Source organism: Crinia signifera, chromosome 5 (genome assembly GCF_055691185.1).
Source record: "Crinia signifera chromosome 5, ASM5569118v1, whole genome shotgun sequence".
Classification (NCBI taxonomy): domain Eukaryota; kingdom Metazoa; phylum Chordata; class Amphibia; order Anura; family Myobatrachidae; genus Crinia; species Crinia signifera.
The window spans coordinates 246,822,241-246,837,058 of record NC_139221.1 but is presented as its reverse complement, the minus strand read 5'-3'; the positions used below and the strand labels follow the sequence as shown (position 1 = coordinate 246,837,058).

The following is a 14,818-nucleotide window of genomic DNA, read 5'->3' as shown; positions in this document are numbered from 1 at the left end:
GCTCTCAGATGTTGTAAGCCATTATCATGTGGCCTTACACTGGGCTATTAGGCCCATAAATTTGTTATTGTGCATGGGATGGGTTTGGGAGTGTGATTCCCTCTTTGTTGGTATGGCTGGTCTGCTCCAGGGTAGCACACCCTAACACTTTATTAACATTTATGTTTTTCCCTATCACATTGTATATATTATTTTAACCACACCTTCACCTCCTTACATAGCACTTATGTGCTTCTTATTTAACACCTACTAACTTTCATTTGTGTGCTGCCCTGGAGTAGTCAGCCTGTGCCGGCATATTGGGGGCCCACACCCCAGACCCATACCCAGTGTTAGGGACCCCCAGTGACAGAGATGCCTTGACGTACGGCCTGGGGGCTTAACCCTATATCTGCAGATATATGCAACCAAGATCTCTGTATTATCTGATTATTATATGTATATTTCTCATTCAGTGTGCAATAGGGATACAAACTGTTTTTTTTCCTAACCAGATTTACCCCTCCCTGTTGGCACCTGAATGACAGACCTCTGATTGAGCAGCTTGCCAATAAAAGTGTTGTACATTCCTGTACAGCTTTCAAAACATATTTCCTCTCACAAGTGTTGGACCTAAAATAGGAAGCAAAACTGACTGCTACCCAGTATTGCACAGAATGAGTCTCCACCCCAGTGGTAGCCAACCCTAGCCCTCGAGAGCTACCAACAGTTCACATTTTCCAGACAACCTAGCTGCTGCACAGCTGTACTCATTAATCACTGACACATTTTAAAAGATACACAGATGGAGCTAATTAGCTCACTTGTGATTCTGTGAGGAGACCTGCAAAACATGCACTGTTGGTAGCTCTCGAGGACTAGGGTTGGCTACCCCAGCTCTACCCACTATCTGGAATAACACTGAACTAAAGCTATGCAATGACAATTCTATCGAATGTGGTTTTCTTTCTGAGGAAGCCGCCAATTGCTACTAGGCGGAGAAACGCATATATATATATATATATATATATATATATACAGGGCTATTTTTCTGCAGGCTCCAGCAGGAACTGAGGCCCTTATTCTAGTTTACTCTTTCTGACAAAATATTTCTTAGATGGACAAAACCATGTGCACTGCAGGTGAGGCAGGTGTAAAACCCCACCCAAATCTAATTATCTCTGCACAAGTGCCTCACCTGCAGTGCACATGGTTTTGTCCATCTAAGAAATATTTTGTCAGAAAGAGTTAACTAGAATAAGGGCCTCAGTTCCTGCTGGAGCCTGCAGAAAAATAGCCCTGTATATATATATATATATACACATACATACATACATACACACACACACACACACACACACACACACACACACACACACACACACACACACTTTGTTTTTCTGGTACCAGTGCTCCTGCGGCCAAGCAGTGCCTCCTTACTTAGGGACCTTCAATAGGCAAGACTGGAAGTGCTAACCAGGACGGGGACAGTGTATCCACATCTTCAGTCAGGCAGCCACCTGACTTCCCACAAATATGCTTCTTTAAAAATCAACAAGGGCAACCATTGTGGTAAATATATCACACTACTGATAACTAAATCCTTTCCTGCTTTGCATTGTGGTGCTGCATGAAATTACTAACAGGACTGCTCTCCTGCTTTGCAGATACTAACCAAAAGCACTAAACAGCTTTCATAGAGCAAGGTCGACAAAACCCGGGGGCCAGGTCGCCATGGCGACCAGCTTCTGCTTCCTGCCGAGCAGATTTGCCAGGAAGCAGAGTGGTAGCTTGATAGCAGCGGGCAGCGCAGCAGCAGGCAGAGTAGTTCACAACTCTCCCGGCTGCCGGGAGATGGACAGTAATAGGCAGGGAGCTGGCAGCAGCGTCTCTAAGCAGTGCTTCCCCATGGCTGGCTATCCTATCAGCACTTACAGCAGCCTTGGGTGCCCGTTTCAGACACGTAAAAAGATAGCGACGCAGTCGGTTATGTTCAATATAACAGGCAACCCAGCAGAGCGGTGCAGAACTCTCCCCGCTGCATCAGAGCAGGTCCACAGCGCGCCTATTACACGAGCTAATCGGGAGCCGAGCTACCACTGCAGCTCCGTGCTTGAGCTTTGAAATAGGCGTGCTGCTGACCTGCTCTGATACAGCGGAAGCCGGGAGAGTTCTGCGCTGCTCTACCGCCGTGCTGGCTGTTATATTGCACATAACCCACTGCGGCGCTCTCTTTTTGCGTGTCTGAAATGCGCACCCAAGGCTGCTGTAAGTGCCGATAGGATAACCAGCCACGGGAAGATGCTGCTGCCAGCTCCCTGCCTCTCCCTGTCCATCTCCCATGCTTTACCGGGCTGCCACTATGCTGGCTGTTGTATTGAACATTATAACCCACCACGGGGACCCGCTGCTTACGCAGAGGCACCAGAGAACAGAGGCCCCCCCCCCCCTTAATTCTCAGTCTGCCCCTGCCTGGCATAAAGCCACAAACCCATAGCAATGAGCATGTAGCATAATGGCATAATATGCCATGGCCATTATGGCGTGTGGTATTATATGTAATGGCTATCACTGTGTTTGGTTTACCGTGTAATAGGCATATGTGGGGTATATGTAATGGGCATTATTGTGTGTGGTATAGTATGCAAAAGGTTTTTCAGTGTGTGGCATAATGTGTAGGCATGTGGGTATGTGACATGTGTAATAGGCATAATGGTGTTACTTTTTGGCGCACACTGTCACTATTTTTTTTCTGGCTCCTACAATTTCTTCCTGGCTCCTAGATTTTGAAAACATTTGTCAAGCCCTGTCAGAGACATCTCTCATGGTCTGACATAACCAAAAAGCTTTAACAGTAATTAGGGGACTAATTCTATTCTTCTGACCCAGGATTGAGCTCTATTGTATTTTATACAAATTCATTAATTCATTTTATCTATTTTGTTCTATTGTTTCTTTTTACATTTTTTTTAGTTCAAATTAAACTACTAATTTATTTAATAGAGCATTGCATCTCCATTTATGTAGGTTCATAGAATCTGTTCAGTGACACCTAGTGGAAAGTTTTAATCACTACCACAAATGTGACAATTTGATTTACAGATGGAGCGTCCCTTCCGACGGATGGCAGGGCCTGGCGACTGGTGATTCTATCGCCAGACCTTGCAAAACTGACGCCGTCTCCATCTGTATAAAAGACCTCCACTCTAGCACAGTCTGTCTTATTTTCTCTGTTATGTGGTATAAGCACACACAGAGCGCTGCTTGAGTCGAGGCCACTCTAAATGATACTAAATCTGATATTTGAATTCTTGTAAAATATTTAATAAACTCAGCTATATTGTGTTCTATATTGTGGCATAGCCACACCCATTTTTCTTTTTCTGCTATTTGCCTAGGGGACCGGAACACTACATGGCCCATTTGCTTGTATTGTACAGTACAGTTAGAGCCGCAGCGATGTTCACAGGAATGAGGAGCACGAGAACTCCTACGTACTGTATAGTAAGCACGCCTCTCTTGGCGAATGGCACGGTTCCATCTGTATATCAATCCGTCGCTAAATTGGTGGAGCATTAGCCACCCAGCGGTGGCGCTATGTATTGCATGGATATTGTATGGCGTGCATCTACGTACCTCAGCGTACCGATGCACAGAAGAAAAGTGGATCACCAAAACCTTCGCCATGGCGAGCTGGCGGAAACAATGAGAGCTGCTCCATCTGTAGCTGTCCCCTTCAGCTGCCTAACACTGTCAGAATCCAGCCGCATTGTATATGTTTCCAGTCTAGCTTGCTGTCATTTATTTTTCACTAGACTAAATCCCTGCCCTATCTTTCTCAGCTGATCCATAAATATGGGTACACAATCTGTATTTGGTTATTATCATATGGCACAAGCTATCCCAATTATGGGGTGCCACTGACGTCACTCATACCACAAGCTCCATGATAGGACAACTATAGGAGTCTATTACCTACCTCTATTGTGTATACTTAAATAGCGCTGTACTCACATCTCCATATTATTGAATAATAGTATAGATACCAGCTGACCATTTGCTACAAATCTATTTTTGTTACTGACTTATTTAATTTACCTTCCAGCCTGTTTGAAAATAAAAAAGGTTCCCTTCATGGTACAAAGTGACCTATGATTTTAAGGGATGCAGTTAAATGCAGTTTTAATGCAAATCTATTAAAAATTGTTCTTATATAGGTATTAACCTACTCATAATAGTTCTGTGATTTAAGGGTGCCCCCAAAAAGTTTTTTTTTCCCTTACCTCCCTTGGTCCTAGCAAATACTATTTTTTAACTCAGGGGTGCACCACTGACAGTCAATTCACCAAGCACAAAATCCAAAACCGTTGGCTAAGTGTGTCCTATGATAAATATACCTTAGGTTTATGTCAGTCTCCACAGACTAACTTAATTATTTCCTGATATCCTTCAAGTGGTTTTCACCACCAACCAGTGCGGATATACTCTCAAAATATCCCCTTTTCCCCCTTTGTTTGAACAAATTCCCGGATGCTAAAAGGTGCCTATATACTAGTTAGATTTGGGCCAATTTCACCTGATCCCGACAGATCTAGCTGAGAAATCTGCCCTAATCTGTGTTTGACGTCCTCATTGGGTCCGATGCGCAGTCCCATGCGCAACAGACCTGAGCCGGAGGTCAGACCTGCTGCCTGTTTGACCACCGACTTGGCCACCTCCTGGCGGCGGGGGACAGATGTGAAAAGATAGCATGCGTTGCATCGCATGCGATCCTGCCGCGGCCCATTCACTGCTGCGATACATCGCAATAGTGTATCAGTACCTTCAGACTTTTATCTAGCCTTTAATTTATGTCTAATTCTCACCTTTTCCCTTAAGCCTAACCACCACCTGCTAACTCTCTAGCTTATTCCCTACCTTTGTGTGTCCACCCAGACATACTAGATCTCTACTGTAATAAAGTATATACTTTTTCTCTTCTTTGAGGTGCCGGGACATGGCCACATCGTTCACCTTGCCTACACGTGGAAAGAGGTGTCCATGATCCTGCATGACGTGTCGTTCATCTTTACGGCTGCTGAAGGGTTTAGCAGGCTTGATGACCGACCCACGGGCACCAGTATTGGATTGTCATCAAGCTCACACACACCGTAAGGTTTTAAACAATTGGTTGTTACAATAAACGGCTTTATAATTTAAAAAATATTACCGTGTGGGCACCCTATGGATAATATAAACGATTTACTTAACAAGGCGTGCCATGAATAAAATTCTGATTCTCTATGGCTTATGTTATTAAAACTACTGTTTATGCATACAATCCTCAAACCATAAATGATCACATATGTAGGCAAAATTACCCGAATATCAATTCCACCGACGAAAACGGTGTTCGGTATTACTTTACCCTCCGGTAACACGTATCCATGGTTGGCCTGTTCATCTTCAGGAGGACTCTCACTTCTTTGTGCTGACTGAAACAGAAAACAGAACAGTTTAATGAACATTATATGTACAGATGTAGCAACACACTTTGTTGTCACAATGTGTTATCACAATGTGTAATCACGTGTGCACACATTGCAGCATTCGCCGTGGCCACCCATAGGAGTAAATGGCATAAGCACGTGCCTCATTTGTTGGCAAATCAGTCATGCCATCCATGCCAGCTTGACATCCTGATATCCCTGCTGTCCCCTTAACCTAAAGGCAAGTGTATACATAATAGAGCGTCACACCAAGGACACTTACCTGCTGGCATTTGAGAAGCAGCCTTCAAGCCCAGTCTTATGACTTAAATGATGGAGGCTCAAATAAATGGGTACTTATTTATTTACAGTTTCTTATATAGCGCACACATTCCGCATAGACATTCTAGGGTTAATATTTGTTAGGAGCCAATTAACCTACCAGTATATTTCTGGAACGTGGGAGGAAACTGGAGCACCCGGAGGAAACCCACGCAAGTACGGGAGAATATACAAACTCCACACAAATAGGGCCATGGTGGGAATCATACCCATGACCTCAGTGCTGTGAGGCAGTAATGCTAACCATTACACCATCCGTACTGCCCCAATACTTATGTTTTGGGCATGTCACACCCAAATGCACTGGGTTTTAGATGGACAAAGCCGCTAAACCCATCTAACTATTTTGTAAGAACATTTTTTTTTTTCAGATGACCTAATAGGATTGCAAAATATTATCAAATATTGTAGAACTTTCAGGCTGACTGTTTCCTCTCCAGTAACTGGTTTAGCCCATACATGGCTAAACCAGGAGCTTTTGGGCACGAGAAGTGCGATAATTAATGAACGCCTAAAACTAAACTGCCCTATCGGGTGCCCATTAATGATCACCATGCTCAAAACAATCAACATCCTTCCTTGATGCCTTATGAGACAACTCAATTAAAAACCCAACCTTTTTGCTTGGCAGATCATAAAAACCAATGCAATGTGGCTACAAAATGAAAATTGGAATAATGATTTTAAAACTTAAGTCTTAATAATTTCTCTTAAAGTGCAAAAAATTCCCTGTAATAGGGAAATTGTATAAATAAGTACATGGCAACACAATAGTATGTGTGGTGTATAGAAGCAGATTAAAGAGCAATATAAAAATCAAAAGCTCCAACAGATGGAGCCGCCATCCTCTATGCGGCCGGCGCACTAGAGCGAGCCGTCTCGGCACACCGTTCCCCTAGACGGGGTTAGCAAGCATCTCTCACACATGCACGCCACGGCAAATGGTGCACAGAGTGTGGTATAGATGACGGCGGCTCCATCTGTACAACTGAAGCACGTTCCAGGAATGACAGGCAATACTCCTATGTGTGTGTGTGTGTGTGTGTTTGAGCTGAAATATCACCTGTACAGCTCAGTTGTGCTTGACCAAATCAGTGTATACAAATATAATTTAATCCTAAATGGATAAAACATCCAGCATATTCATTAGTATTAGTGTTCCTTCTAGCACCCGCTATCTTTGAAAACCCATGCAGTTCCTCTTCCCTGCCTGCTGTAGTGCTTCTAGCACAGTGTGGTCTGTATATCATCACTGATATGCAAACCAGACCAGTGCTAGAAACACCACAGCAGACAGCGACACCCCAGGCAGGGAAGAGGAACTGCATGGGTTTTCAAAGATAGCGGGTGCTAGAATGAACACTAATTAGTATCTCTCGCTGATTATGTGAAATCGGTATCTGCACATACACCGGGCCAGATGCACAAAGCTTGAAAAGTGATTAAAATGGAAAGTGATTACATGCCAGCAAATCAGGTCCAAACTACCATGCTACAGGCTGTGTTGTAAAGAGATCAGTTAGAGGCGGATTAGTTGCTGGTTTGTAATTATGCATCACTTTTCAGGGTTTAGTACATCTCTAAGCCTTGAAAATCCTTTGGTATCAAGGGTCGCCTAATGCTGTGGTCAGGGAAAGGAACCAGCGCACATCTTTCCTTCACAATGGGGTCATCCCTGCCCCTCTCTCTCCACCCCGCTCAGGGAAGACTGGCAGAAGGGGGAGAGGAGAATGCATGCCCGCTCTGTAGCTCTACATACAGTGGGGGAGATTCTGTAAAGCAATAATGCTGTAAAAACCCCGTTATCGGGGTTTTTACCGCATTTTGATATTCAGCAAAACCCGCGGGTTTTCGCTGCGAGTGGTATCGCCAGCAAAAGCTGGCGATACCCACATAGAAGCCTATGGGCTTCTTAACGCAACCCACGCCACCCTGATCGGACCCCCGCCGCCTCACACCTCCCCTCACCTGCTGTGTCCAGGCAGCACAGTGTGCTGCCTGGACCTCCTCCCTGCACTGTATCCTCTTCCAGGTGCAGGGAGGAGGAGGAGGAGGAGGAGGAGGAGGAGGAGGAGGAGAGGTCACCCGACAGCAGCAGCCCCGGGTAAGGGAGGGAGGGGGGAGCCGCCGGGACCCACAGCACATCGCCGGGAAGATCGTAAAGGACAGCTCTTAACACAAGAGCTATTATTGTTAAATCTGCTTATAAACACCAGGCATACTGTTGTCATGTACTATTTATAAAATTAACCCCTATTATAGGTAAGTTAAGACATCTTTTTAACAGAAATTATTAAAAGTTAAGTTTTAAAATCATTATTCCAACCGTATAAACGTGTGCCTCCACAAAAAAAAATAAAAAACACTGTTTGGCTGTTACTGCAACCAAATCTACCATGTACTTGAATAGTTCCTATTTGGCACCTCCAGCTATTTTCACATACCTTTTAAGGGGAAGCAGTACATCTGTCAGAATGAACTTAGGTCTACAGTCATTAGGTCGACCCCACTAGGTCGACTGGCAGGAAGGTTGACCTGACTTAAGGTCGACATGGGCCAAGGTCGACATGACTTAAGGTCGAATTTGCATAAAGGTCGACATGAGGAAGGTCGACTGGTCATAAGGTCGACATGGGTTTTTCACTGTTTTTTGATCCGAATGTTGACACAGTCGACATGGACACAGTTGGCAATGAGAATCGGACCCTCGCTATGCTTCGGTCACGGTGCCTCGCTGCGCTCGGCACACTATTTTATTCTCCCACCACGCCCTAGTGGATGGTAGGGCATGAAATACCGCCTGTCGGCACATGCCGGCTCAAAAAACAGTGAAAAACCCATGTCGACCTTATGACCAGTCGACCTTCCTCATGTCTACCTTTATGCAAATTCGACCTTAAGTCATGTCGACCTTGGCCCATGTCGACCTTAAGTCAGGTCGACCTTCCTGCCAGTCGACCTAGTGGGGTCGACCTAATGACTGTAGACCTAAGTTCATTCTAATAGATGACCGCTTCCCTTTTAAGGTGACTACTGTTGAAGTTGGTTTCTACGATACTTGTTTAAATAATCGGTACTCTTTACTTCGATGGGCGCCCGTCGTGGTGATCGCGGGTACATTTATGTCTGGCCGCGACGCGACCGACGCGATGCCCGCGATTTCCCATTGAAACCCATGTTAAACATGGAAATCTTGTCGGTCGCGTCCGGCCATAAATGTACCCGCGATGCCCGCGACGCTCCGATTTGCCATAGGAATCAATGTTAAAAGGCCCGATGGACACGATTTTACTGTTAAATGCCTCAATGGACCCGATTTGGCCATAGGAATCAATGTTAAATGGGCCACAGAGCCCAAATAAGCACAATTAACCCTTAAATGTCCCCCCAAATTTTTAACGCCACCCCACAATCCACGCCAACCCGAAGCGTGGCGAGCCCGCGAGGGGCGGCGGTACGCGTCCTCCGACCTTTTCATGCCCTACTATCCACTAGGGCGTGGAGTGAGAATAGAATAGTGTGGCGAGCGCAGCGAGCCACCGAGCCCGAAGCGTGGCGAGCCCCGCGGATACCTTCACAGTTATACGCGTCCCCTGGCGGGCTTCACAGGTGTCCGTGGCGACGTGGACACCTGTGAAGCCCGCGAGGGGACGCGTCTACCTGTGAAGGTATCCGCTGCGCTCGCCACGCTTCGGGCTCGGTGGCTCGCTGCGCTCGCCACACTATTCTATTCTCACTCCACGCCCTAGTGGATAGTAGGGCATGAAAAGGTCGGAGGACGCGTACCGCCGCCCCTCGCGGGCTCGCTGCGCTCGCCACGCTTCGGGTTGGCGTGGATCGTGGGGTGGCGTTAAAAATTTGGGGGGACATTTAAGGGTTAATTGTGCCTATTTGGGCTCTGTGGCCCATTTTACATTGATTCCTATGGCCAAATCGCGGGCATTGAGGCATTTTACATGAAAATCGCGCTCAATCTGCCTTTTTAACATTGTTCCCTATGGGAAAATCGCGGTCATCGCGGGTAGCAGATTTTTATGTACCCGCGATTTACCCGCGATTTCAATCGCTGGCGCCCATCTAGGTAAAGAGTACCAAATAATCTGTGCTGGATCCTGTGTGGGATAGTCATCTTTGCAATGTACCTATATGGTATCATGGAGGGGCTGCAGCAGATGTAGAAGTTTATGAATATTTGTACGTAGCCCTCATCTAAAGACAACATGCAGGAATACTGTTCTTACCAAGGGGCCCATGTATCATTGGATCGCATATGCATTTACTGCCCTGGATCACATTTCAATATGCAATCCTTTCGGTTCAATGTATCAACCTGCAGCCAAAGTAGCCCGTTCCTGCGTTCGGCTTCGACGGGGGTCTATGACCCTGCTAGCAGTGCATTCTGTAGCCCATAGATAAACGGGCCCCCAAGTCTTATCAGCCCATTAATGGCTGTATCCAGCTATAGCCTAGGTTCAATTTGATAAAACTTTCCATTCAGATTAAATAGATTCACATCCCGTAGAAGCATTCAATTTTGCTCTGATTGGGCAACCATTGCTTTATACAAGCCTAAATAGATGGTTGTTAGCTGGTAATTGGGGCTAAACCCATCTAAAGTCCTGGTTAGTGCACACAAACGTCCGCCTAGGTGCCTTAAAATGCAAACTTTGCACACTTACATCTAAACGGAGCAACTATTGAATTTTGCTCCCTGTAGTGGTAGCTGAAGAGAAAAAAAACTGAATCCCCCACCAATGCAATGTACATTGGGCTTTAAAGGTGCCCACACACTAGAAAGATCTGCGATCATAAGATGTGCGCATAAATTAGCCTTCAAATCTTTTGTCCGATCTGGACAAAAGATTTCAGGCAAGCGCACATCTTTACCAAAGATTTTTCTTAAGATCCCGTGTGCGTTCCTATGGATCTTTTGTTAAATCTTCTGATCTTTTGTGCAGCACGCAAGATCAGAAGATTTAGCAAAAGATCCACGGGAGCGAGCATCGGCCGATTTTCGACCGATTATCGGTAAATATCGGCTGATATATCGAAAATCGGCCCAAAAATCATTCTAGTGTGTGGGCACCTTAAGTCTGTGTGGGAGATAACCTGTCTACAGTCAGTATGTGGATTCGGGAGGAAGGGCCGGCGAGGGGTTTTTATAACAAGGATGGCTAGTTAGGTGGAAACCGCAAGTGCAGGGGGTCAGTTTAATACTGAGGGTGGGCTATGACGGCGAGCAATAGGCACTGTTCGCCGCCATAGCTCGCTACGTTTTTAAGGGCAACATGCATCCTAAGGGGCCCAGTTATCGTTCCATATTTGCTAGTTTTTGGGGGGTTAGCCACAAAAGGGGATTTTTGTAAGAACTTACATTCGAATCCTTTTCTCTGAATCCATCCTGGTGACAGCTCAACCATGGGATGTAGGAGGGGTCTGCAGGAGCTAGGCACCTATGAGAAAGCTTTGAGAGGCAGGCTCCTCCCTTCTGCATCCCAGCATCCTCAGTTCAACTTCCAGAGCACACTAGGATACGTTAACTCAGTACAACGCCAGAACATATTAATATGCACAATCAATTAACTGAACCATTATAATATGACCACACATAAAACAGTATTACTTACTGAGCATAAGGGAGGGATCGCTGTGTCACCAGGATGGATTCAGAGAAAAGGATTCGAACGGTAAGTTCTTACAAAAATCCCCTTTTCTCTTTCATCCCTCCTGGTGACAGCTCAACCATGGGAGGTTCAAGAGATGGTCCTTTGGGAGTTGTCATCACTGCTCGCCCAAATGATGCGTCCTCCGACTCGAACTCATGGAACCTATAAAATTTGGTGAATGTGTGAACAGATGACCAAGTGGCAGCCCTGCATACTTGTTCTGCCGTTGCCCCGTGACTCACCGCCCATGAGGCAGCAACCGACCTGGTAGTATGAGTATTAATTCTGGAAGGCACTGGTCTGCAAAATACCAACCTTAACTTAATATGCATCTTGAATATCCATAGACACTAGGAATTCCCCATGCTCCAGGCTCAGGAGAACCGTCCTCAAGGATTCCATTCTGAAATGATCCACCCACAAGTGGAAATTCAGGGACTTCAAATTCAGAATTGGTCTGAATGAGTTGTCTGCTTTTGGCACTAAGAAAAGAATGGAGTAAAACCCTTTCTTTCTTCTCACGGTACCGGAACCACCACACCCTTTTCCAGGAAAGACTTCGCCACCCCCAAAAGGGCATTTCTTAGGCGTGCCTCTCTTGGCAAAGTAGGTAAAAACCTTTTCGGATGAACCCCCTTCAGGTTTGTCCTGTAACCCTGGGAAACCACATTGACAACCCAAATATCATGACCTGATAAGGTCCACGAGTCCCGGTATTGCAAGAGACGACCCGCCACCCTGATTACAGATTGGAGAGCCTCCACCCCGTCATGCTGCTTCTCACCATTGGAAGCCTGCTTTTTTGTAAAGGCACCAAAACGGAATTTGGGAGTTTTTCCTTTTCCAGCAACAAATCTTCCTCTGCTGGACTGTCCCCTGGAGGACGCACCCCCTCTATAGGAGGGTAGAAAGGAGGAACAAAAAGCAGCAAACCTGGATGAACCTTGTTTGGCTGCTGGTGTAGGAAGAAAAGTACTTTTCCAACCTGTTGCCTGTTTAATGATGGATTCCAATTTTGAACCAAAAAGTAACTCTCCCTTAAAAGCCAATGCCTCCAGACTTCTTGGATTCATTGTCGGCATCCCATGCCTTAAGCCACAAGGCTCGCCTTGCGTTCACTGATATGGCAGACACTTTAGAAGCCATTTTGACTGCCTCTTCACGCAGTCTCACATGCGTATTCCGCTGTCGCTTTATTGCAATGTGATCCTGGGTAAGACCCTGCCCAGATTGCACTAAATATGTAATCCACAATAAATGGGCTCCTAAGCAGTACACGTTGGAAATGCACATTGGATTAAGGCCTTCATCCACTAGTGCGATATGGCCACTTTTCTATGCAATTCCTACGCAATGCTGCGATGCATCTCATAAAAATTGACACATGTCAACCTGTGATATGACTCGTTCCCCCATGCACCTCGCATCGCAGTTCCTACGGCTTTCCAGGAATGAATGCCATTAGGCAATCGATGGCACAGCAGAAACAAGGTTTCTTTCTTCTTTTTTTAGGTGCTGAGCCCCACCCCCACATGTTTGGTCAATGAGCCAGTCAAAGATCTAGATATTGATAGCTAAAACTATCAATGGCTGGTTGCAGAATCCATCCATGGCAACCATTGATAGTGACTGCACCAAAGGCTATCCCTAGTATCGCATGTTAGGTACTGCATGTGATACCTCGCCCTTGCGGATGGGGGCTTTTACACAATACATTGCAAAATTGCACAAGCATATATATATATATATATATATATATCACACACACACTACGTGTGTCACATGCAGGAACCTGCTTATAAATACTGCATTTATCAGGCATAATAAGCAGACAGCTGCAAATGGTTTCCAAGATCAGAGAACAGGGGGAGCGGCAGGTGATGCCTCCATGGGACTTTAGGAGGGGAAAGAACATGAATATACTGTAGTCTGTAGGCCCCTGGCAGAAGGCCAGGGCGGGGAGCACAGGCCGCTCCTCTGTGTAATGCTGGGACTACGGCGCCCCTATGCTCACCGCTACATAGGGAATAATGGAATGAGGGACACATACGCCGCCCGCAGTGACTGCTCAGCAGCACGTGCACCCGGTGTGAGACAGCACCGGCAGGCGGATTGGACGATCTGGTCGCGGCAATACCCCCGGTATCAAGTCGCCCCTAGATACAGGGAGGAGTGAGGGGCTAGAGGCGAGGAATTGGGGCCTACACCTGTGAGATCGCCGTCAGGGCAGAGTAGGACAGGGTTAGTGAGGCCTAACTCCATCACAGATCACCCGGGAACCCGACTCCACACACATGACAGAAGCACGGGTGATTGTACAGGCAGCGTTCGGCTAGCAGACGCACATGGCGAGATAACAGCGGTACAGTGGGGGGGTGCGCACAGGGCGGTAGTATGCGCAGCATGTTACTCACCATCCTCACAAACGAAAACTTAAAACAATGATTAAAACCCCGGGCGGCGAGGACAGCAGTGACAGCGGCTGTAGTGAGTGAGGCGCGGGCGCGCAATGGGTCCTACTTATAACCTGCCCCGGAGCAGCACACTGCGGACAGCGGGCGGGGGGAGACATAATGGAACAGCCCATCCTGACTCCTCCGGCAGTCGCCGGGGGGTGTTAGTTACTGCCGGACACATGCCATGGCGGAGTATGCGCTCCCCGATGTTAGACGGCTACTGTACTGAATATCTCACTGCCCCGCCAGTTGCTCACACTGCCCCCTCTGTCGCCCCTATCACCCGGCTGCTTCAGGTACTCAGGGCAGGGTAGATTTATTAAGCTTGGTGAAGTGATAAAGTGTTTTTATTACTGGTAAATCAGCTCCTATCTGTCATTTTTCAAACTAAGGGGTAGATTTATCAATATTGCCCTAAGGTTCCTTATGGGCGCAGGTAGGGTTACCAACTCATCCCTTTAATCCGGGACACATTAATTACACAGGTTCTGTGGCTGGCTTTCACCTGGTTTTAAACTGCCACACTTCAAGACTCCACTTCACCTGGTTTTAAACTGCCACAGAACCTGTGTAATTAATATATGTCCCAGATTAAAGGGATGAGTTGGTAACTCTAGGCGCAGGTTCGCTTCACCACTTTATCGTGGTGAAGCTCCCCAGCAATTCGCCCAAATTTATCAATAGAGTGGGCTTCGTTATGGGAGTGCGTTATCCCCTGCTGCCGGGGATACGCTGCCTCCCATAACGTTTTCTGCGCTGCCGTCCGCCTAAGTACTTTTTCTCAGTCATGTGCAGTTTTCCATGTTAGGTGCCGCTATTTGTCTCCGGTGGCTTCAAATTAAAACTGTGCATGCGCCGGGAAATGTTCCCAGGGGATGCTGTGTACCCGGCGCATGCGCAGTTTTAA

At 46.5% G+C, this 14,818-nt stretch overlaps 1 protein-coding gene across 7 annotated transcripts in view; it reads right to left on the bottom strand.

Annotated features, from left to right (window-relative positions):
* The window catches only part of DAZL (deleted in azoospermia like), a 94,678-nt gene extending 80,676 nt beyond the window's left edge, over positions 1 to 14,002 (bottom strand). For all 7 annotated transcript variants that reach the window (XM_083188789.1, XM_083188786.1, XM_083188787.1 and 4 more), the window contains exons 1-2: positions 13,870 to 14,002; positions 5,340 to 5,453 (exon numbers count right to left, since the gene is read on the bottom strand). In XM_083188789.1, the coding sequence (XP_083044915.1) occupies positions 5,340 to 5,453; positions 13,870 to 13,872 (117 nt within the window). In that variant the 5' untranslated portion in view covers positions 13,873 to 14,002. The remainder of the gene's footprint in view (positions 1 to 5,339; positions 5,454 to 13,869) is intronic.
* Between the last annotated feature and the right edge of the window lie 816 nt (positions 14,003 to 14,818).